This window comes from Ascaphus truei, unplaced genomic scaffold, assembly GCF_040206685.1.
Source record: "Ascaphus truei isolate aAscTru1 unplaced genomic scaffold, aAscTru1.hap1 HAP1_SCAFFOLD_1429, whole genome shotgun sequence".
NCBI lineage: Eukaryota > Metazoa > Chordata > Amphibia > Anura > Ascaphidae > Ascaphus > Ascaphus truei.
In genome coordinates this window covers 8031-32897 of record NW_027454312.1, presented here as the reverse complement: position 1 = coordinate 32897, position 24867 = coordinate 8031, and the positions used below count along the sequence as shown (strand labels likewise).

The window sequence follows — 24867 nt, the reverse complement described above, 5'->3', positions numbered from 1 at the left end:
AACACCAGAGAGAGTGTGACAGCTATAACGCCAGAGAGAGAGAGAGAGTGACAGCTATAACGCCAGAGAGAGTGACAGCTATAACGCCAGAGAGAGAATGACAGCTATAACGCCCATAGAGAGAGTGACAGCTATAACGCCAGAGAGAGTGACAGCTATAACGCCAGAGTGACAACTATTACGCCAGAGTGAGTGACAGCTATAACGCCAGAGAGAGTGACAGCTATAACGCCAGAGAAAAAGTGACAGCTATAACGCCAGAGAGAAAGTGACAGCTATAACGCCAGAGAGAGAGACAGCTATAACGCCAGAGAGTGACAGCTATAATGCCAGAGAGAGAGAGACAGCTATAACGCCAGAGAGAGAGAGACAGCTATAACGCCAGAGAGTGACGGCTATAACGCCAGAGAGAAAGAGACAGCTATAACGCCAGAGAGAGTGACAGCTATAACGCCAGAGAGAGTGACAGCTATAACGCCAGAGAGAGTGACAGCTATAACGCCAGAGAGAGTGACAGCTATAACGCCAGAGAGAGAGAGTGACAGCTACAACGCCAGAGAGAGAGTGACAGCTATAACGCCAGAGAGAGAGTGACAGCTACAACACCAGAGAGAGAGTGACAGCTATAATGCCAGAGAGAGAGTGACAGCTATAACACCAGAGAGAGTGTGACAGCTATAACGCCAGAGAGAGTGTGACAGCTATAATGCCAGAGAGAGAGAGAGTGACCACTATAACGCCAGAGAGAGAGTGACAGCTATAACGCCAGAGAGAGAGTGACAGCTATAACGCCAGAGAGAGTGTGACAGCTATAACGCCAGAGAGAGTGACAGCTATAACGCCAGAGAGAGTGACAACTATAACGCCAGAGAGAGTGACAGCTATAACGCCAGAGAGTGACCGCTATAACGCCAGAGAGAAAGTAACAGCTATAACACCAGAGAGAAAGTGACAGCTACAACGCCAGAGAGAGTGACAGCTATAACGCCAGAGAGAGTGACAGCTATAATGCCAGAGAGAGAGAGAGTGACCGCTATAACGCCAGAGAGAGTGACAGCTATAACGCCAGAGAGAGAGTGACAGCTATAACGCCAGAGAGAGAGACAGCTATAACGCCAGAGAGAGAGTGACAGCTATAACGCCAATGAGAGCGACAGCTATAACACCAGAGAGAGAGTGACAGCTATAACGCCAGAGAGAGAGAGAGACAGCTATAATGCTAGAGAGAGAGTGACAGCTTTAATGCCAGAGAGAGTGACAGCTATAACGCCAGAGAGAGAGTGACAGCTACAACGCCAGAGAGAGTGACAGCTATAACGCCAGAGAGAGTGACAGCTATAACGCCAGAGAGAGAGTGACAGCTATAACGCCAGAGAGAGAGTGACAGCTATAACGCCAGAGAGAGTGACAGCTATAACGCCAGAGAGAGTGACAGCTATAACGCCAGAGAGAGAGAGAGACAGCTATAATGCCAGAGAGAGAGAGTGACAGCTTTAATGCCAGAGAGAGAGAGACCGCTATAACGCCAGAGAGAGTGACAGCTATAAGGCCAGGGAGAGAGAGACAGCTATAACGCCAGATAGAGAGCGACAGCTATAACGCCAGAGAGAGAGCGAAAGCTATAACGCCAGAGAGAGAGTGACAGCTATAACGCCAGAGAGTGACAGCTATAATGCCAGAGAGAGTGACAGCTATAATGACAGAGAGAGTGACAGCTATAACGCCAGAGAGTGACAGCTATAATGCCAGAGAGAGTGACAGCTATAATGCGAGAGAGAGTGACAGCTATAATGCCAGAGAGAGTGACAGCTATAACGCCAGAGAGAGTGACAACTATAACGCCAGAGAGAGTGACAGCTATAACGCCAGAGAGAGTGACAGCTATAATGCCAGAGAGAGAGACAGCTACAACGCCAGAGAGAGTGACAGCTATAACGCCAGAGAGAGAATGACAGCTACAACGCCAGAGAGAGTGACAGCTATAACGCCAGAGAGAGAGTGACAGCTATAATGCCAGAGAGAGAGTGACAGCTATAACGCCAGAGAGAGAGTGACAGCTACAACGCCAGAGAGAGAGTGACAGCTATAACGCCAGAGAGAGAGTGACAGCTACAACGCCAGAGAGAGAGTGACAGCTATAATGCCAGAGAGAGAGTGACAGCTATAACACCAGAGAGAGTGTGACAGCTATAACGCCAGAGAGAGAGAGAGAGTGACAGCTATAACGCCAGAGAGAGTGACAGCTATAACGCCAGAGAGAGAATGACAGCTATAACGCCCATAGAGAGAGTGACAGCTATAACGCCAGAGAGAGTGACAGCTATAACGCCAGAGTGACAACTATTACGCCAGAGAGAGAGTGACAGCTACAACGCCAGAGAGAGAGTGACAGCTATAACGCCAGAGAGAGAGTGACAGCTACAACGCCAGAGAGAGAGTGACAGCTATAATGCCAGAGAGAGAGTGACAGCTATAACACCAGAGAGAGTGTGACAGCTATAACGCCAGAGAGAGAGAGAGAGTGACAGCTATAACGCCAGAGAGAGTGACAGCTATAACGCCAGAGAGAGAATGACAGCTATAACGCCCATAGAGAGAGTGACAGCTATAACGCCAGAGAGAGTGACAGCTATAACGCCAGAGTGACAACTATTACGCCAGAGAGAGTGACAGCTATAACGCCAGAGAGAGTGACAGCTATAACGCCAGAGAAAAAGTGACAGCTATAACCCCAGAGAGAAAGTGACAGCTATAACGCCAGAGAGAGAGACAGCTATAACGCCAGAGAGTGACAGCTATAATGCCAGAGAGAGAGAGACAGCTATAACGCCAGAGAGAGAGAGACAGCTATAACGCCAGAGAGTGACAGCTATAACGCCAGAGAGAAAGAGACAGCTATAACGCCAGAGAGAGTGACAGCTATAACGCCAGAGAGAGTGACAGCTGTAATGCCAGAGAGAGAGAGACAGCTAAAACGCCAGAGAGAGAGAGACAGCTATAACGCCAGAGAGAGAGTGACAGCTATAACGCCAGAGAGAGAGAGACAGCTATAACGCCAGAGAGAGTGACAGCTATAACGCCAGAGAGTGACAGCTATAACACCAGAGAGAGAGTGACAGCTATAACACCAGAGAGAGTGTGACAGCTATAACACCAGAGAGAGAGTGACAGCTATAATGCCAGAGAGAGTGACAGCTATAACGCCAGAGAGTGACAGCTGTAATGCCAGAGAGAGTGACAGCTATAATGCCAGAGAGAGTGACAGCTATAATGCCAGAGAGAGTGACAGCTATAACGCCAGAGAGAGTGACAACTATAACGCCAGAGAGAGTGACAGCTATAACGCCAGAGAGAGTGACAGCTATAATGCCAGAGAGAGAGTGACAGCTACAACGCCAGAGAGAGTGACAGCTATAACGCCAGAGAGAGAATGACAGCTACAATGCCAGAGAGAGTGACAGCTATGACGCCAGAGAGAGAGTGACAGCTATAATGCCAGAGAGAGAGTGACAGCTATAACGCCAGAGAGAAAGAGACAGCTATAACGCCAGAGAGAGTGACAGCTATAACGCCAGAGAGAGTGACAGCTATAACGCCAGAGAGAGTGACAGCTATAACGCCAGAGAGAGTGACAGCTATAACGCCAGAGAGAGTGACAGCTATAACGCCAGAGAGAGAGAGTGACAGCTACAACGCCAGAGAGAGAGTGACAGCTATAACGCCAGAGAGAGAGTGACAGCTACAACACCAGAGAGAGAGTGACAGCTATAATGCCAGAGAGAGAGTGACAGCTATAACACCAGAGAGAGTGTGACAGCTATAACGCCAGAGAGAGTGTGACAGCTATAATGCCAGAGAGAGAGAGAGTGACCGCTATAACGCCAGAGAGAGTGACAGCTATAACGCCAGAGAGAGAGTGACAGCTACAACGCCAGAGAGAGAGTGACAGCTATAACGCCAGAGAGAGAGTGACAGCTACAACGCCAGAGAGAGAGTGACAGCTATAATGCCAGAGAGAGAGTGACAGCTATAACACCAGAGAGAGTGTGACAGCTATAACGCCAGAGAGAGAGAGTGACAGCTATAACGCCAGAGAGAGTGACAGCTATAACGCCAGAGAGAGAATGACAGCTATAACGCCCATAGAGAGAGTGACAGCTATAACGCCAGAGAGAGTGACAGCTATAACGCCAGAGTGACAACTATTACGCCAGAGAGAGAGTGACAGCTACAACGCCAGAGAGAGAGTGACAGCTATAACGCCAGAGAGAGAGTGACAGCTACAACGCCAGAGAGAGAGTGACAGCTATAATGCCAGAGAGAGAGTGACAGCTATAACACCAGAGAGAGTGTGACAGCTATAACGCCAGAGAGAGAGAGAGAGTGACAGCTATAACGCCAGAGAGAGTGACAGCTATAACGCCAGAGAGAGAATGACAGCTATAACGCCCATAGAGAGAGTGACAGCTATAACGCCAGAGAGAGTGACAGCTATAACGCCAGAGTGACAACTATTACGCCAGAGAGAGTGACAGCTATAACGCCAGAGAGAGTGACAGCTATAACGCCAGAGAAAAAGTGACAGCTATAACGCCAGAGAGAAAGTGACAGCTATAACGCCAGAGAGAGAGAGACAGCTATAACGCCAGAGAGTGACAGCTATAATGCCAGAGAGAGAGAGACAGCTATAACGCCAGAGAGAGAGAGACAGCTATAACGCCAGAGAGTGACAGCTATAACGCCAGAGAGAAAGAGACAGCTATAACGCCAGAGAGAGTGACAGCTATAACGCCAGAGAAAGTGACAGCTGTAATGCCAGAGAGAGAGAGACAGCTAAAACGCCAGAGAGAGAGAGACAGCTATAACGCCAGAGAGAGAGTGACAGCTATAACGCCAGAGAGAGAGAGACAGCTATAACGCCAGAGAGAGTGACAGCTATAACGCCAGAGAGTGACAGCTATAACACCAGAGAGAGAGTGACAGCTATAACACCAGAGAGAGTGTGACAGCTATAACACCAGAGAGAGAGTGACAGCTATAATGCCAGAGAGAGTGACAGCTATAACGCCAGAGAGTGACAGCTGTAATGCCAGAGAGAGTGACAGCTATAATGCCAGAGAGAGTGACAGCTATAATGCCAGAGAGAGTGACAGCTATAACGCCAGAGAGAGTGACAACTATAACGCCAGAGAGAGTGACAGCTATAACGCCAGAGAGAGTGACAGCTATAATGCCAGAGAGAGAGTGACAGCTACAACGCCAGAGAGAGTGACAGCTATAACGCCAGAGAGAGAATGACAGCTACAATGCCAGAGAGAGTGACAGCTATGACGCCAGAGAGAGAGTGACAGCTATAATGCCAGAGAGAGAGTGACAGCTATAACGCCAGAGAGAAAGAGACAGCTATAACGCCAGAGAGAGTGACAGCTATAACGCCAGAGAGAGTGACAGCTATAACGCCAGAGAGAGTGACAGCTATAACGCCAGAGAGAGTGACAGCTATAACGCCAGAGAGAGAGAGTGACAGCTACAACGCCAGAGAGAGAGTGACAGCTATAACGCCAAGAGAGAGTGACAGCTACAACACCAGAGAGAGAGTGACAGCTATAATGCCAGAGAGAGAGTGACAGCTATAACACCAGAGAGAGTGTGACAGCTATAACGCCAGAGAGAGTGTGACAGCTATAATGCCAGAGAGTGAGAGAGTGACCGCTATAACGCCAGAGAGAGTGACAGCTATAACGCCAGAGAGAGAGTGACAGCTATAACGCCAGAGAGAGAGTGACAGCTATAACGCCAGAGAGAGTGTGACAGCTATAACGCCAGAGAGAGTGACAGCTATAACGCCAGAGAGAGTGACAACTATAACGCCAGAGAGAGTGACAGCTATAACGCCAGAGAGTGACCGCTATAACGCCAGAGAGAAAGTAACAGCTATAACACCAGAGAGAAAGTGACAGCTACAACGCCAGAGAGAGTGACAGCTATAACGCCAGAGAGAGTGACAGCTATAATGCCAGAGAGAGAGAGAGTGACCGCTATAACGCCAGAGAGAGTGACAGCTATAACGCCAGAGAGAGAGTGACAGCTATAACGCCAGAGAGAGAGACAGCTATAACGCCAGAGAGAGAGTGACAGCTATAACGCCAATGAGAGTGACAGCTATAACACCAGAGAGAGAGTGACAGCTATAACGCCAGAGAGAGAGAGAGACAGCTATAATGCTAGAGAGAGAGTGACAGCTTTAATGCCAGAGAGAGTGACAGCTATAACGCCAGAGAGAGAGTGACAGCTACAACGCCAGAGAGAGTGACAGCTATAACGCCAGAGAGAGTGACAGCTATAACGCCAGAGAGAGAGTGACAGCTATAACGCCAGAGAGAGAGTGACAGCTATAATGCCAGAGAGAGAGTGACAGCTATAACGCCAGAGAGAGAGAGAGACAGCTATAATGCCAGAGAGAGAGAGTGACAGCTTTAATGCCAGAGAGAGAGAGACCGCTATAACGCCAGAGAGAGTGACAGCTATAAGGCCAGGGAGAGAGAGACAGCTATAACGCCAGATAGAGAGCGACAGCTATAACGCCAGAGAGAGAGCGAAAGCTATAACGCCAGAGAGAGAGTGACAGCTATAACGCCAGAGAGTGACAGCTATAATGCCAGAGAGAGTGACAGCTATAATGACAGAGAGAGTGACAGCTATAACGCCAGAGAGTGACAGCTATAATGCCAGAGAGAGTGACAGCTATAATGCGAGAGAGAGTGACAGCTATAATGCCAGAGAGAGTGACAGCTATAACGCCAGAGAGAGTGACAACTATAACGCCAGAGAGAGTGACAGCTATAACGCCAGAGAGAGTGACAGCTATAATGCCAGAGAGAGAGACAGCTACAACGCCAGAGAGAGTGACAGCTATAACGCCAGAGAGAGAATGACAGCTACAACGCCAGAGAGAGTGACAGCTATAACGCCAGAGAGAGAGTGACAGCTATAATGCCAGAGAGAGAGTGACAGCTATAACGCCAGAGAGAGAGTGACAGCTACAACGCCAGAGAGAGAGTGACAGCTATAACGCCAGAGAGAGAGTGACAGCTACAACGCCAGAGAGAGAGTGACAGCTATAATGCCAGAGAGAGAGTGACAGCTATAACACCAGAGAGAGTGTGACAGCTATAACGCCAGAGAGAGAGAGAGAGTGACAGCTATAACGCCAGAGAGAGTGACAGCTATAACGCCAGAGAGAGAATGACAGCTATAACGCCCATAGAGAGAGTGACAGCTATAACGCCAGAGAGAGTGACAGCTATAACGCCAGAGTGACAACTATTACGCCAGAGAGAGAGTGACAGCTACAACGCCAGAGAGAGAGTGACAGCTATAACGCCAGAGAGAGAGTGACAGCTACAACGCCAGAGAGAGAGTGACAGCTATAATGCCAGAGAGAGAGTGACAGCTATAACACCAGAGAGAGTGTGACAGCTATAACGCCAGAGAGAGAGAGAGAGTGACAGCTATAACGCCAGAGAGAGTGACAGCTATAACGCCAGAGAGAGAATGACAGCTATAACGCCCATAGAGAGAGTGACAGCTATAACGCCAGAGAGAGTGACAGCTATAACGCCAGAGTGACAACTATTACGCCAGAGAGAGTGACAGCTATAACGCCAGAGAGAGTGACAGCTATAACGCCAGAGAAAAAGTGACAGCTATAACGCCAGAGAGAAAGTGACAGCTATAACGCCAGAGAGAGAGACAGCTATAACGCCAGAGAGTGACAGCTATAATGCCAGAGAGAGAGAGACAGCTATAACGCCAGAGAGAGAGAGACAGCTATAACGCCAGAGAGTGACAGCTATAACGCCAGAGAGAAAGAGACAGCTATAACGCCAGAGAGAGTGACAGCTATAACGCCAGAGAGAGTGACAGCTGTAATGCCAGAGAGAGAGAGACAGCTAAAACGCCAGAGAGAGAGAGACAGCTATAACGCCAGAGAGAGAGTGACAGCTATAACGCCAGAGAGAGAGAGACAGCTATAACGCCAGAGAGAGTGACAGCTATAACGCCAGAGAGTGACAGCTATAACACCAGAGAGAGTGACAGCTATAACACCAGAGAGAGTGTGACAGCTATAACACCAGAGAGAGAGTGACAGCTATAATGCCAGAGAGAGTGACAGCTATAACGCCAGAGAGTGACAGCTGTAATGCCAGAGAGAGTGACAGCTATAATGCCAGAGAGAGTGACAGCTATAATGCCAGAGAGAGTGACAGCTATAACGCCAGAGAGAGTGACAACTATAACGCCAGAGAGAGTGACAGCTATAACGCCAGAGAGAGTGACAGCTATAATGCCAGAGAGAGAGTGACAGCTACAACGCCAGAGAGAGTGACAGCTATAACGCCAGAGAGAGAATGACAGCTACAATGCCAGAGAGAGTGACAGCTATGACGCCAGAGAGAGAGTGACAGCTATAATGCCAGAGAGAGAGTGACAGCTATAACGCCAGAGAGAGAGTGACAGCTACAACGCCAGAGAGAGAGTGACAGCTATAACGCCAGAGAGAGAGTGACAGCTACAACGCCAGAGAGAGAGTGACAGCTATAATGCCAGAGAGAGGGGGACAGCTATAACACCAGAGAGAGTGTGACAGCTATAACGCCAGAGAGAGAGAGAGAGTGACAGCTATAACGCCAGAGAGAGTGACAGCTATAACGCCAGAGAGAGAGTGACAGCTATAACGCCAGAGAGAGTGACAGCTATAACGCCAGAGTGACAACTATTACGCCAGAGAGAGTGACAGCTATAACGCCAGAGAGAGTGACAGCTATAACGCCAGAGAGAAAGTGACAGCTATAACGCCAGAGAGACAGTGACAGCTATAACGCCAGAGAGAGAGACAGCTATAACGCCAGAGAGTGACAGCTATAATGCCAGAGAGAGAGAGACAGCTATAACGCCAGAGAGAGAGAGACAGCTATAACGCCAGAGAGAGAGTGACAGCTATAACGCCAGAGAGAAAGAGACAGCTATAACGCCAGAGAGAGTGACAGCTATAACGCCAGAGAGAGTTACAGCTGTAATGCCAGAGAGAGAGAGAGACAGCTAAAACGCCAGAGAGAGAGAGACAGCTATAACGCCAGAGAGAGAGTGACAGCTATAACGCCAGAGAGAGAGTGACAGCTATAACGCCAGAGAGAGAGAGACAGCTATAACGCCAGAGAGAGAGTGACAGCTATAACACCAGAGAGAGTGTGACAGCTATAACACCAGAGAGAGAGTGACAGCTATAACACCAGAGAGTTTGACAGCCATAACGCCAGAAAGACAGTGACCGCTATAACGCCAGAGAGAGTGACAGCTGTAACGCCACAGAGAGAGTGACAGCTAAAACGCCAGATAGAGAGTGACAGCTATAACGCCAGAGAGAGCTTTATAATGTCTGTAGTATTTAGACTGACAGTGAGAGACCGGTCAGTGTGAATCTACTTTTTAGACATAATAATATGTTTTATATCTGTTAGCATGTAACGTGTTACCTCAGTGCGCTAACCTGTTAGCATGATAACGTGTTACCTCAGTGCGCTAACCTGTTAGCATGATAACGTGTTACCTCAGTGCGCTAACCTGTTAGCATGTAACGTGTTACCTCTGTGCTCTAACCTGTTAGCATGTAACGCGTTACCTCAGTGCACTAACCTGTTAGCATGTAACATATTACCTCAGTGCGCTAACCTGTTAGCATGTAACATGTTACCTCAGTGCACTAACCTGTTAGCATGTAACATTTTACCTCAGTGCACTAACCTGTTAGCATGTAACATGTTACCTCAGTGCACTAACTTGTTAGCATGTAACATGTTACCTCAGTGCGCTAACCTGTTAGCATGTAACGCGTTACCTCAGTGCGCTAACCTGTAACGTGTTACCTCAGTGCGCTAACTTGTTAGCATGATAACGTGTTACTTCAGTGCGCTAACCTGTTAGCATGTAACGTGTTACCTCAGTGCGCTAACCTGTTAGCATGATAACGTGTTACCTCAGTGCACTAACCTGTTAGCATGATAACGTGTTACCTCAGTGCGCTAATCTGTTAGCATGTAACGTGTTACCTCAGTGCGCTAACCTGTTAGCATGTAACGTGTTACCTCAGTGGGCTAACCTGTTAGTATGATAACATGTTACCTCAGTGCGCTAACCTGTTAGCATGTAACGTGTTACCTCAGTGCACTAACCTGTTAGCATGTAACGTGTTACCTCAGTGCACTAACCTGTTAGCATGTAACGTGTTACCTCAGTGCGCTAACCTGTTAGCATGATAACGTGTTACCTCAGTGCGCTAACCTGTTAGCATGTAACGTGTTACCTCAGTGCGCTAACCTGTTAGCATGTAACGTGTTACCTCAGTGCGCTAACCTGTTAGCATGTAACGTGTTACCTCAGTGCGCTAACCTGTTAGCATGTAACGTGTTACCTCAGTGCGCTAACCTGTTAGCATGTAACATGTTACCTCAGTGCACTAACCTGTTAGCATGATAACGTGTTACCTCAGTGCGCTAACCTGTTAGCATGATAACATGTTACCTCAGTGCGCTAAGCTGTTAGCATGTAACATGTTACCTCAGTGCGCTAACCTGTTAGCATGTAACATGTTACCTCAGTGCGCTAACCTGTTAGCATGTAACATGTTACCTCAGTGCGCTAACCTGTTAGCATGTAACATGTTACCTCAGTGCGCTAACCTGTTAGCATGTAACATGTTACCTCAGTGCGCTATCCTGTTAGCATGATAAAGTGTTACCTCAGTGCGCTAACCTGTTAGCATGATAACATGTTACCTCGGTGCGCTAACCTGTTAGCATGATAACGTGTTACCTCGGTGCGCTAACCTGTTAGCATGATAACGTGTTACCTCGGTGCGCTAACCTGTTAGCATGATAACGTGTTACCTCGGTGCGCTAACCTGTTAGCATGATAACGTGTTACCTCGGTGCGCTAACCTGTTAGCATGATAACGTGTTACCTCAGTGCGCTAACCTGTTAGCATGATAACATGTTACCTCGGTGCGCTAATCTGTTAGCATGATAACGTGTTACCTCGGTGCGCTAACCTGTTAGCATGATAACGTGTTACCTCGGTGCGCTAACCTGTTAGCATGATAACGTGTTACCTCGGTGCGCTAACCTGTTAGCATGATAACGTGTTACCTCAGTGCGCTAACCTGTTAGCATGATAACGTGTTACCTCGGTGCGCTAACCTGTTAGCATGATAACGTGTTACCTCGGTGCGCTATCCTGTTAGCATGATAACGTGTTACCTCAGTGCGCTAACCTGTTAGCATGATAAAGTGTTACCTCGGTGCGCTAACCTGTTAGCATGATAACGTGTTACCTCGGTGCGCTAACCTGTTAGCATGATAACATGTTACCTCGGTGCGCTAACCTGTTAGCATGATAACGTGTTACCTCGGTGCGCTAACCTGTTAGCATGATAACGTGTTACCTCGGTGCGCTAACCTGTTAGCATGATAACGTGTTACCTCGGTGCGCTATCCTGTTAGCATGTAACGTGTTACCTCAGTGCGCTAACCTGTTAGCATGATAACGTGTTACCTCGGTGCGCTAACCTGTTAGCATGATAACGTGTTACCTCGGTGCGCTAACCTGTTAGCATGATAACGTGTTACCTCGGTGCGCTAACCTGTTAGCATGATAACGTGTTACCTCGGTGCGCTATCCTGTTAGCATGATAACGTGTTACCTCAGTGCGCTAACCTGTTAGCATGATAACGTGTTACCTCGGTGCGCTAACCTGTTAGCATGATACCGTGTTACCTCAGTGCGCTAACCTGTTAGCATGATAACGTGTTACCTCGGTGCGCTAACCTGTTAGCATGTAACGTGTTACCTAAGTGCGCTAACCTGTTAGCATGATAACGTGTTACCTCGGTGCGCTAACCTGTTAGCATGATAACGTGTTACCTCGGTGCGCTAACCTGTTAGCATGATACCGTGTTACCTCGGTGCGCTAACCTGTTAGCATGATAACATGTTACCTCGGTGCGCTAACCTGTTAGCATGATAACGTGTTACCTCGGTGCTCTAACTTGTTAGCATGATAACGTGTTACCTCGGTGCGCTATCCTGTTAGCATGTAACGTGTTACCTCAGAGCGCTAACCTGTTAGCATGTAACGCGTTACCTCGGTGCGCTAACCTGTTAGCACGTTACCTCTTATTGTGATAATGTATTAGCTCTTAGGCTTTGTCCACAGTGGAACGCGCCAGTTTCCGTGCTCATCCTCCCGGCGCTGCGCTTGCAAAACAAACTTGTTTGTATTGCGACGCGACGCTCTCCCTGTAGCGCATGTGCAAGCGCCAGCGCGCGTGCACTATGCACTACTACATTGCCGCCCTAGTGTTTGTTTCGGCGCTATGGACGAAGCCTTAGTGTGATAGCGTGCTAGCTCTTAATATTCTGATATGTTACCTGTTATCTGTTAATATGAAGAGTGGGTGTGTTCCATGCGTGTTCCAGGCATGTCTTTGACACTAGAGGAGGAGCTGAGTGCCCTTCTAGGAGGGGGAGCCGTCCCGCTGCCCAACACGTATGACGTGGCCCCGGAAACACCCCAGCCTCTGAGATTGAGACATAGCGTCTGCTATATCGTCATGGGCTTGTTACTAAACGACAAGGTGAGGCAGCAATGCTGGGCAGGGGAGTGATGCTCTGCAAGGGAGAGGTCAAGCAGTGCTCTGCAGCTGTATGACAGTGCAATGTGCTGCAGCTCTTGCGTTGCTCTGCCGGCATATGGTGGTGCAACGCTCTGCCGGCATGTGACAATGCGATGCCTTGCGGGCGCATGAGGGTGTGACGCTCTGCATGCATGTGATGGTACGCAGTTGTATAATGGTGCAGGGCACTTCAGGCGTGTGAGGGTACGTGGTGTGTGTCTACGTGACCCTCTCCTGGTGTGTGTGGGGCTGCGACGCTCTGCTGACCTGTGAGAGCGTGAGAGGTGTGATGGTGAAACATACAGCGGGTTGTGACATTCTGCAGCGTGAGGGGGCGATGCTCTGCGTGTGTGTGACCGTATGACCGTGCAAGTGTGAGGGGCACATGCCGGTGCGACTCTATGAGGGCGTGTGACGCTCTGCAGGGGTGACATTGTGTGTAACCCTCAGCAGCAGTATGATGGTGCAACACTCTGCGGGCCTGCGAGAGTTCGATGGCGTGCGGTACTGTGTGAGGTTTGCGACGGTGCAATGCTCTTTGGGCACATGACCGCACGACCCTGCGGGCACAAGGTGTGAGGGTGCGAGGCGTATGCTGGTGCGATGCTCTGCGGGCGTGTAATGATGTGACACTCTGCAGGATGAGGTGCTGATGATGCAGGAGGCGAAGGCGGAATGCAGGGGGAGCTGGTACCTGCCAGCTGGGCGTGTGGAGCGAGGGGAGAGCTTGGTGGAGGGGCTCTGCAGAGAGGTGAGGGAGGAGACCGGTCTCCTGTGTGACCCCCTCACACTGCTGGCTGTGGAGGAGCGCGGAGCAGCATGGGTGAGATACGTCTTCCTGGCTCAGCACACAGGTATGTATATATAAACTTAAAGGGAAAAGGTAGCGTTAGAAACCTATGTTGTAAGATGTGTAGGGAGTTGGATGAATGAGTGATTATATATACTGTGTGGTGATAGATAATGAAAAATATGAAAAATGATCATTAGTTCATCTAAATGACTGTGCAAAGGAACAATATAGCAAATTCTCAAGGAGTTAAGTTCAGTAATAGCCGAACCATTACATTTAATATTCCATGTCTCCATTTCCACAGGCTCAGTACCACAAGATTGGTGTAAAGCAGATGTGGTGCCTATATTTAAAAGGGAGCTAGATCACACCCGGGGAATTACAGACCTGTAAGCCTGACTTCAATAGTGGGGAAACTACTTGAAGGTTTAATACGGGATAATATTCAGGAATACCTAATGGAAAACAAAATTATTAGTAATAGTCAGCATGGATTTATGAAGGATAGATCATGCCAAACTAACCTTATCTGTTTCTTTGAGCAGGTAAGTAGGAATTTAGACCTGGGTAATGCAGTTGGTCTACTTAGATTTTGCAAAGGCTTTTGATACGGTTTCACACAAGAGGTTGGTGTACTAAATAAAGCAAATTGGACTCAGTAAAAATATATGCACCTGGATTGAAAACTTGTTGAAGGATAGACAACAGAGGGTTGTCATAAATGGAAGTTTTTCAGGTTGGGCTAAAGTCGTGAGTGGAGTACCTCAGGGATCGGTACTGGGACCCCTGCTTTTTAACTTGTATATTAATGACCTTGAGGTTGGCATAGAGAGCAAAGTCTCCATATTTGCTGATGATACTAAATTGTGTAAGGTAGTAGAATCAGAGCAGGATGTAAACAGACGACAGAGAAGCCCAATGCTACATCCAACATGACAGAAATACACAGTAAAATACTTATATATTCTCTTGAAATAGGGTCATTTAGTTTAACCCTTTGGCCAAAGCATTGTAAGCCTGTGAGCCACGACGAGGCAGACACCCGTTCGCAAGTCCTAACACTACCAGATAAAATACTAACATGACAGAAATTCACAGTCATTTCTCTCCAGTAGGACTTGGAGAGACTGGAAACATGGGCAGGTAAACGGCAGATGAGGTTTAATACAGATAAATGTAAGGTTATGCATTTGGGAAGCAAGAATAAACATGTGACTTACAAGTTAAATGGGGATATATTAGGGAATCCTTGATGGAGAAGGGTTAAGGAGTGCTTGTAGACAGCAGGCTTAGCAGGCTTAGCAATAGTGCCCAAAGTCATGCAGTAGCCACACAGGCAAACAAGAACTTATCTTGCATTAAACGGGCAATGGATGGAAGGGAAGTAAACATAATTATGCCCCTTTATAAAGAGTTGGTAAGACCACATCTTGAATATGGAATACAATTTGGGGCACCACTCCTTAGATAAGACATTATGGAACTAGAGAGAGTGCAGAGAAGAGCCACCAAATTAATAAAGGGGATGGACAATCTAACTTACGAGGAGAGGCTAGCTAAATTAGATTTATTTACATTAGAAAAGAGGCGTCTAAGAGGGGATATGATAACTATATACAAATATATTCGGGACAGTACAAGGAGCTTTCAAAAGAACTATTCATCCCACGGGCAGTACAAAGGACTCTGGGCCATCCCTTTAGGTTGGAGGAAAGGAGATTTCACCAGCAACAAAGGAAAGGGTTCTTTACAGTAAGGTCAGTTAAAATGTGGAATTCATTACCCATGGAGACTGTGATGGCAGATACAATAGATTTGTTAAAAAAAAGGTTGGACATCTTTTTAGATAGGAAAGGTATACAGGGATATACCAAATAAGTAAACATGGGAAGGATGTTGATCCAGGGATTAATCTGATTGCCAATTCTTGGCGTCAGGAAGGAATTTATTTTTCCCCTTATGAGATTTCATTGGATGATATGTCACTGGGGTTTTTTGTTTGCCTTCCTCTGGATCAATATACTGTAAGTACGGATATATGATAAAGTATCTGTCGTCGTGAAAGACAATTCATATTTTACTTAGAGAACAGAGCTCTGAAATAACAAACAATAAAAAAATAAAACCTTTAGGTTAGAGAATACTAAAGGGAATACATGTTATGAAGTTACATACAATTTAATAAAGTTTCAATACCAATATATTCAAATATAAATAGAGAAACCAGAGAAGAGCCCAATAACATAGACAAGTCCAAATTGGGAGGTGATAGGTTCAAGTCTCTCTGCATTAGAGAATCCTTTGGGATTTATAATATGGGCACCCTCTAGTCTCAACTAGTGTATAGTGCAACACCCTTGTATAATCCCTCTCATGTTCTGGAGCAGGTCCGTCAATCCGACTGCAAGACTCGGGTCACACCAGGTTTGTTTTTATAAAGTCACTATAACCTACACATACATTTTTTTCTTGCATTTTCCTTATTAAAAATATGTAAACATCGCTAGTATCTCTCTCTCTCTCCCTGCCCCCTTACCCCCTCCCATCCCTTCTCTCCCCCCATCCCCTCTCTATCTCTCTCTGCTGTCATCCCTCCTTTCTCTCACCCATTCTTTCTCTGTCCATCCCTTCTCTCTCCCCCCCCATCCCGTCTCCCCATCCCTTTTCTCTCTCTCTTTGCCCCCATTCCTTCTCTCTCCCCGTCCCTTCTCTCTCCTCCATTCCTTCTATGTCTCCCAATTTCTTCTCTATCTCCCCCAACCCTTCTCTCTTTCTTTCCCGATCCCTTCTCTCTCTTTCTCCCTACCCACTCTCCCAATCCCTTCCGTCTCCCTCCTCATCCCTTCTCTCCCCATCTCTTCTCTCTCCCATTCCTTCGCTCTCTCCCAATCCTTTCTCTCTCTCCCTATCTCTTCTCTCTCTCTCTCCCCCATTCCTTCTCTCTCCCAATCCATTCTCTCTCTCTCCCCCATCCCTTCTCTCTCGCTGTCCCAATCCCATGTCTCTCTCCCCCCATCCCGTCTCTCTCCCAATCCCTAGTCTCTCTCCCCCATGCCTTCTCTCTCCCCATCCATTCGCTCTCTTCCCGATCCCTTCTCTCTCCTTATCCACTCTCTTCTCTCTCCATCCCTTCTGTCTCTCTCCTCATCCCTTCTCTCTCTCTCCCCCATCCCTTCTCTCTCTCCCCATCGACTCTCTCCCTCTTCCAATCCCTCTTTTCCCCCTCTCTCACTCTTGCTCCCCCACCAAACACACACACACACACACACAATATCCCCTCCCCCACAATACACAAACATTACCCTCCCTTCCCCTATAATAGAAACATACACAATACCCCCAGCCCACAACACAAACACACACACAATATCCACCGTTCCCCACATTCAACACATATACACAAACAATACCCCCCACAACAGCCCCCTTCTCCACAATAGCACCACCTCCCCAACAATAGCCTCACAATACCCCCTGCCCCACAATAGCCCTACACCAGTTCCCCTCCCCCACAATAGCCCCATACCTTAGGGTAGCCTCTTGTGCTGCGCGGCCTTCTTCCAGCGCGCACCAACGGGGGGGGGGGGGGGGGTAAGACAGCCTGGCAGCAACTTCCAGCGCGCACCAACGGGGGGGGGGGGGGGGTAAGACAGCCTGGCAGCAACTTCCAGCGCGCACCAACGGGGGGGGGGGGGTAAGACAGCCTGGCAGCAACTTCCAGCGCACGTTGGGTCCACGCAGTACCCCCTGCCAGCTCAGCGGGCGCATGGCGACACCTTGCGGGATATGAGTTTGACAGCTCTGTTCTAGATCCATCTCTCCATAGATACATATTTTTGGATATATATATATATATAACTTCAATACACACTTTCGCTGGTTTTCTTTTTTTCTCTTCTCCTCTCTTTATATTTTACCTAACTTCATAACATGTATTCCCTGTAGTATTCTGTAACCTAAAGGTTTTATTATTTTATTGTTTGTTATTTGAGAGCTCTGTTCTCTAAGTAAAATATGAATTGTCTTTCAATATTGTTCCTTAGCAACAAAGGGTATTTAAACTTGCGCCCAAGTTCAATCGATCAAACCCCTGAAGAAGTCACGTGCAAGTCACGAAACGCGTAGGGCTACATGCAGTGACGCTATCAGCATTTGACGAGACGGGAGCAGAGGTTTGGATGACGCTGAAAGACTCAACAGCTGATTTCTTCTTTGGAGACACTTATCACACTCCGTTTGCCACTGCATTAATTTGGCACAAAGACCTGTCCGCTGTCATCTGGACCCCTATGTGTTTCATACTGTAGTTACATAGTAGATGAGGTTGAAAAAATACATATGTCCATCGAGTTCCACCAATGCTAAATTTAGAAGACATATATTCGTCCTATATTTATATTTAAACTATTTTGATCCAGAGGAAGGTAAACAAAAAAGCCCACTGAAACATCACCCAATGTTGTGTCATAAGGGAAAAATAAATTCCTTCCCGACTCCAATAATGGCAATCAGATTACTCCCTGGGTCACCATCCTTCCCATGTTTACTTATTTGGTATATCCCTGTATATCTTTTCTAAAAAGATGTTGTGACGGTGAGGGGGTAACCAGGCTCAATAATAAAGGTTAAGCCCACTTGGTTACCCCTGATCCGTGTTTGGGGGTCCTAGTGTGTCAGCTCTTGGACCCAGCTGTCGCACATGCATTACTGTGACTGTGGGTAAATTATGCGACAATAAAGAATGTTTGTGTTTTTGCCTTTCCAGGAGTGCCAGCAAGCAGAGATTGCTAGGCTAGGAGTTTCAGGCTGGGTTTTGCAGAGAAAGTCTTTTCAGATTATGGCTATGTAGCGGGGTCCCCGAGTTACGGTATACCCCAAAGATGTGCAGAGAATCAGGCTTATAATAAAGGTCAAGCCCACTTGGTTACCCCTGACCCGTGTTTTGGGGTCCTAGAGTGTCAGCTCTTGGGCCCGGGCATTGTGTATGCATTACTGTGACTGTGTGCAAAATATGAGAAAATTGCCGTTTGTGTTTTACCGTCTCCAGAGGTGCTGGGATGCCCTGCTTCAGCACAGAGCAGGAAAAGGTAAAAATGGGACACAAGGGGTTAATGTATATCCCCACACTCCAGCCAGGTATAAGACGGAGGTTTGTTTGAGTAAAATAGGGTTCAGGGGGAAAATCATATAATGTATGAAGTATGGTAACAATGTTTTTGAATAAGGGAAAAGAGAATGGGGGTTTTAACCATCCCCCAAGCTTGATATGTTTGAAGGAATGTCCTAGTGTTCTATTTTTTTGTATGCAGACGATTAGGAGAGAGACATGTAGACTGTTATGATTTTATTAATAGTACCATGTGTGTAAATGCATAATCGGGCATGGCCCTTGTGTAGGTACTTTTAGTTATGTGAGGTGGGGAGATTTACATGACAGGCAGGGGACACAGATACATTAAAAGATTAATCCTGCTAGTTTATGACCCACCATTCCAGGGGGGCAGGTGTGCATAACCGAATGTCTGGCTTCTAAGGGACCCTGGGGAGATGCACTCCAGGATGTATACAAAAAGTCAGAGCTTCAAAGGGGTTAAACAGCTGGCCAGCAACTGGGGGGATATTCTGACAAGAGCCAGATATTCTGTCACTGAGCAAAGGGGGTTTCGCCAGGCATGCTAAGCGGGGGGACGTGGGTGAAGCTTGTTGCCCGGTTACCAGAATTACTGGCAATCTTGCAATAGGGCAGAATTTGGTTCCCACGCCAGGATTGGTTCCCCATTACCCAGATAGGGTTTTGAAGGTATTATAAGCTGGTGCAGGCCATGGGGAAGGTGTTCTCTGCTGTAACATCAAGAAGGAGGGGGTGGGGTGAAGAGGAGTTTTATCACCATCACAGATTTGAACCCCGCTCAAGATTCATCAGTTCTAAGAGTTCCATCGAAGAGTTTCATCAGTTCCATCTTGTGTGATTCACCTGAGATTCAGTCCCATTTGAGAAGTTCCAGCTCTTGAGTAAATCATCTAAATTTCTCAGAGGATAAGTGACCGGAATTCAACAGCAAGAGGCCACAGGAATGAAAAGTGGCCTGGAATATTTTGCTGTGTGTTTGCAATTAGGAAAGATTAGTTTTGTAATCCCAGTTTCCAAAGTAAGTGTGTCTTTTTACTGTATTTTTGTGTAACATAGTTGTGTGCGTTCATTAGGTGAATAAACGCAATTTATTTTTATCTCTCTGCTTGCTCAATCAATGATCCCGGTAATTAAAAGTGTTAATAAGCTGGGTCCATCGTGACAGCGGGGTACTGGATTTACACTCAAGTACCCACGTCCTGGTATAACAAAGGGCTATCCGGCCACCATTTGCCCATCCCCAGACTTTGAGGAGCCTGGCACAGCGGAGGGCACAATATGCTAAGTGGCAGAGATGCCAGGTTGCCCCTTTTCAGAATTGAAATCAGTGCCCGCCCGGCTTCAGAATACCGGCAAATCGGGGATAGGCTGGCAGGGAAATTCCCACGAGCTGATTGGCTCGTGTTTTGTGAATGGGACACCAAAACCTATAAGAAACCTAGCAGCCAATCAGGACCTCAGATTCTAAGCGCCAAACCATCAGCGGCAAATTCAAGATCCCAAAAAGATGCTCTGAGAGAAATAGACGCGAGCCGGCTTCAGAGATTTCAAGGCAAAACATTTTCTAAGTCCCGCTTTTCAGGGGCCAAGTTCTGAAAACACAACGTAGTGGTTGCGCCTGGTATTGCATGCCGAATTGAGTTCCAGGACTTTTGTGAGTACCTCCCGGTCATTGGAAAGGGCTCGTAAAGACTTCATTTTATAGCCATTTGGATTAGGAAAGTTTAGTTCGTTAGCCCAGATCCCCAGTAAGTGTGTTTTCTATTGCATATTGTGATCTATTGTGTGTATGTTGTTTCCTGGAATAAATTACAATTTATTTTACCTCCTTGTCTTGCTCAATCATATGATCCCGGTATAAAAGGTTTAAATGCCTGTTCTCCCGTGACAGATGTCAAACCTCTTTTGAAGAGATCTTTTGTATCTGCCATCACAGTCTCCATGGGTAATAAATTCCACATTTTAACTGCCCTTGCTGTAAAGAACCCTTTCCTTTGTTGCTGGTGAAATCTCCTTTTCTCCAACCCTAAGGGACGACCGTGTCATACTGCCTGTGGGTGAATAGTTATTTTGAAAGTTCCTTGTATTCACCCTGATTATATTTATACAGTATAAAATTATCATATCCTCTCTTCGACGCCTCTTTTGTAATGTAAAGATCCAATCTAGCTAACCTCTTCTCATAAGCCAGATTGTCCATCCTCTTTATTCATTTGGTTGCTCTTCGTTGTACTTTTTCTACTTCCATAGTGTATTTTTTATGGAGTGGTCCCCAAAATTGTACTACATATTCAAGAGGTGGTCTTACTAATGCTTTATAGAGGGGCATAATTATGTTTACTTCCCTTCCATCCATTGCCCGTTTAATGCAAGAGAAGATATTGTTTGCCTTTGCAGCTACTGCCTGACATTGGGCACTATTGCTAAGCCTGCTGTCTACAAGCACTCCTAAATCCTTCTCCATGAAGGATTGACCTATTTTTGCCCCATTTCATTTGTAAGTCGCCTGTTTATTCTTGTTTCCAAATGCATAACCTCACATTTATCTGTATTAAACCTCATCTGCCATTTACCTGTTCAAGTTTCAAGGAGAGAAATTACATCCTGCGCTGATTTTACTACCTTACACAATCTTGTGCCGTGTATATAGGTGACTGTGTGTGTGTGTGTGTGTGTGTGTGTATATATTTATATAAAAGAGCATGCTCCAAATAATGTGGCCGTCTATTCATTTAATAAAAGCATAATATTAAATGAACAATAGACCAGTAATTGATGACCAATGGTCAAATGTCCATAGTTTACTTGTGTGAAAAAGATATAGGGGAGTGTAGGAGACAAGTGCAGAGGTACAACCAGGGAGACATATTTAAGGGAAAATAAACATTGGCTTTTATTTAGCCCGTGGCTTTAAACAGTACAGCTTCATGTCAGCATGCAAACAAATAAAACACATTTGTAAGGGCTGACTCACACTTCCCAGTCCCTATCTGCAGGGCTGCGAGGATAGGCCTCTATCCAACCTCTGACCCCAAAGTCCAAATATGTAACTGTAAGCAGGGGCTCTTTATATTTGTCTGGCTCTGCGTAAGTGTTCGTGGGGGGCTCCCTCTGGCGGGTTCCAGGGGCCGCTGTATCCTGGAATAGAGGATCTAGATGTCTGTCTGGCATCACCCACTTCTTCAGTGCTAGAGAAATCCGTTTCCTGGGGATCTCTCTGGCAGCACAGTCCCTCAATGCTAGAGAACCCCATGCAGTTTGTGCAGAACACCTTTAAACCTGCTTGATGAGCCAGGTGGAGACTGGCTAATTGACTCTATCTGTAATTAACCAGCTGCCTGCTGGGCTCATCAGCTACAGACGGGCTTTAGGTGTGCTGCCTTTTAAACAGGGAAAGGCCCGGTCACAGGGAGTATCTCCTACCTACACTTGGGAGCACACCAGTCCTTGATATAAGTACAAACACGGGTTTGTTGTATAGTACACAGCACAATGAGCCCGCAGTCCAGTATCCGAAGATCGAAAATAGATCTCCACTGTCCGCTGCCGGGGAAAAGTTCTAGGTAGTTTATCCTGCGTCCTAGGTGTCTCCGTCGTCCCAGTGTGACTCTTTGCGAGTTGAATCACGATGCTTCAGCATCTCCCTAGTACAGGAAGCAGATATTCCCTATGGATAATCTCCTGCTAACTCATCCTGTAGACTTGGTGGTGGTGGGGGGGGGGGGGGGGAGGGGATGTTGAGCGTAATTGCTTCAGGTTGCAGGTATTGGGGGGGGAGAAGGAGGTAGTGTGATGGCTTCAGCTCTCCAGGCTGTAGGTATGGAGGGAGGGAAGGGGTTGTATGACAGCTTCAGACTATGGTATGGAGGGGGGGGAGTGTGATGCAGGTATGGAGGGGGAGGAATGTGAAGGGTTCAGGCTGCAAGTATGGAGGTGCGGGGGGAGGGGGATGTGATTCTTCAGGCTGCAGGTATGGAGGTTCGGGGGGGTGTGTGATTCTTCAGGCTGCAGGTATGAAGGTTGGGGGGGGGGGTGTGATTCTTCAGGCTGCAGGTATGGAGGTTGGGGGGGAGTGTGATTCTTCAGGCTGTAGGTATGAAGGTTGGGGGGGGATGTGATTCTTCAGGCTGCAGGTATGGAGGTTCGGGGGGAGGGGGAGTGTGATGCTTCAGGCTGCAGGTATGGAGGGGGGGATGTGTGGTCTCTAAGTATTTAAGCTGCAAGTATGGAGGAGGAAGGGAGTTTAATAGATTCAGGCTGCAAGTACTGTATGGAAATTCGGGAGGGGGGGTGTGATTCTTCGGGCTGCAGTTATGGAGGTTGGGGGGGAGTGTGATTCTTCGGGCTGCAGGTATGGAGCTTGGGGGGGGAGTGTGATTCTTCAGGCTGCAGGTATGGAGGTTCGGGAGGGGGGATGTGATTCTTCAGGCTGCAGGTATGGAGGTTGGGGGGGGCGTGTGATTCTTCAGGCTGCAGGTATGGAGGTTGGGGGGGGGGAGTGTGATTCTTCGGGCTGCAGGTATGGAGGTTGGGGGGGGAGTGTGATTCTTCAGGCTGCAGGTGTGGAGGTTGGGGGGGAGTGTGATTCTTCAGGCTGCAGGTATAGAGGTTGGGGGGGGGAGTGTGATTCTTCAGGCTGCAAGTATGGAGGTTCGGGGGGGGGAGTGTGATTCTTCAGGCTGCAGGTATGGAGGTTCGGGGGGGGAGTGATTCTTCAGGCTGCAGGTGTGGAGGTTGGGGGGGGAGTGTGATTCTTCGGGCTGCAGGTATGGAGGTTGGGGCGGGGGAGTGTGATCCTTCGGGCTGCAGGTATGGAGGTGAGGGGGGGGGAGTGATTCTTCGGGCTGCAGGTATGGAGGTTGGGGGGGGGAGTGTGATTCTTCAGGCTGCAGGTATGGAGGTTGGGGGGGGGGAGTGTGATTCTTCAGGCTGCAGGTATGGAGGTTGGGGGGGTGTGATTCTTCAGGCTGCAGGTATGGAGGTTGGGGGGGGTGTGATTCTTCAGGCTGCAGGTATGGAGGTTGGGGGGGAGTGTGATTCTTCAGGCTGTAGGTATGGAGGTTCGGGGGGGGATGTGATTCTTCAGGCTGCAGGTATGAAGGTTGGGGGGGTGGTGTGATTCTTCAGGCTGCAGGTATGGAGGTTCGGGGGGAGGGGGAGTGTGATGCTTCAGGCTGCAGGTATGGAGGGGGGGATGTGTGGTCTTCTAGTATTTAAGCTGCATGTATGGAGGAGGAAGGGAGTTTAATAGATTCAGGCTGCAAGTACTGTATGGAAGTTCGGGAGGGGGGGTGTGATTCTTCGGGCTGCAGGTATGGAGGTTGGGGGGGGAGTGTGATTCTTCGGGCTGCAGGTATGGAGGTTGGGGGGGGAGTGTGATTCTTCAGGCTGCAGGTATGGAGGTTCGGGAGGGGGATGTGATTCTTTAGGCTGCAGGTATGGAGGTTGGGGGGGGAGTGTGATTCTTCAGGCTGCAGGTATGGAGGTTCGGGAGGGGGGATGTGATTCTTCAGGCTGCAGGTATGGAGGTTGGGGGGGGGAGTGTGATTCTTCATGCTGCAGGTATGGAGGTTCGGGAGGGGGGATGTGATTCTTTAGGCTGCAGGTATGGAGGTTGGGGGGGGAGTGTGATTCTTCAGGCTGCAGGTATGGAGGTTCGGGAGGGGGATGTGATTCTTCAGGCTGCAGGTATGGAGGTTGGGGGGGGGTGTGATTCTTCAGGCTGCAGGTATGGAGGTTGGGGGGGGAAGTGTGATTCTTCATGCTGCAGGTATGGAGGTTGGGGGGGGAGTGTGATTCTTCAGGCTGCAGGTATGGAGGTTGTGGGGGGGAAGTGTGATTCTTCAGGCTGCAGGTATGGAGGTTGGGGGGGGAGTGTGATTCTTCAGGCTGCAGGTATGGAGGTTGGGGGGGAGTGTGATTCTTCGGGCTGCAGGTATGGAGGTTGGGGGGGGGAGTGTGATTCTTCAGGGTGCAGGTATGGAGGTTGGGGGGGGGAGTGTGATTCTTCAGGCTGCAAGTATGGAGGTTCGGGGAGGGGAGTGTGATTCTTCAGGCTGCAGGTATGGAGGTGAGGGGGGGGGAGTGTGATTCTTCGGGCTGCAGGTATGGAGGTTGGGGGGGAGTGTGATTCTTCAGGCTGCAGGTATGGAGGTTGGGGGGGGGGGAGTGTGATTCTTCGGGCTGCAGGTGTGGAGGTTGGGGGGGGGGA

The 24867-nt window shown here is 48.1% G+C and overlaps 1 protein-coding gene across 2 annotated transcripts in view; it reads left to right on the top strand.

The window, feature by feature from the left end:
• The window catches only part of LOC142475919 (8-oxo-dGDP phosphatase NUDT18-like), a 73869-nt gene extending 53391 nt beyond the window's left edge, over window positions 1–20478 (top strand). For both annotated transcript variants that reach the window (XM_075581579.1, XM_075581580.1), the window contains exons 2-4: window positions 12536–12693; window positions 13373–13586; window positions 17569–20478. In XM_075581579.1, coding sequence (XP_075437694.1) covers window positions 12538–12693; window positions 13373–13586; window positions 17569–17585 — 387 coding nt within the window. In that variant the 5' untranslated portion in view covers window positions 12536–12537 and the 3' untranslated portion in view covers window positions 17586–20478. The remainder of the gene's footprint in view (window positions 1–12535; window positions 12694–13372; window positions 13587–17568) is intronic.
• The last annotated feature ends 4389 nt before the right edge of the window (window positions 20479–24867 follow it).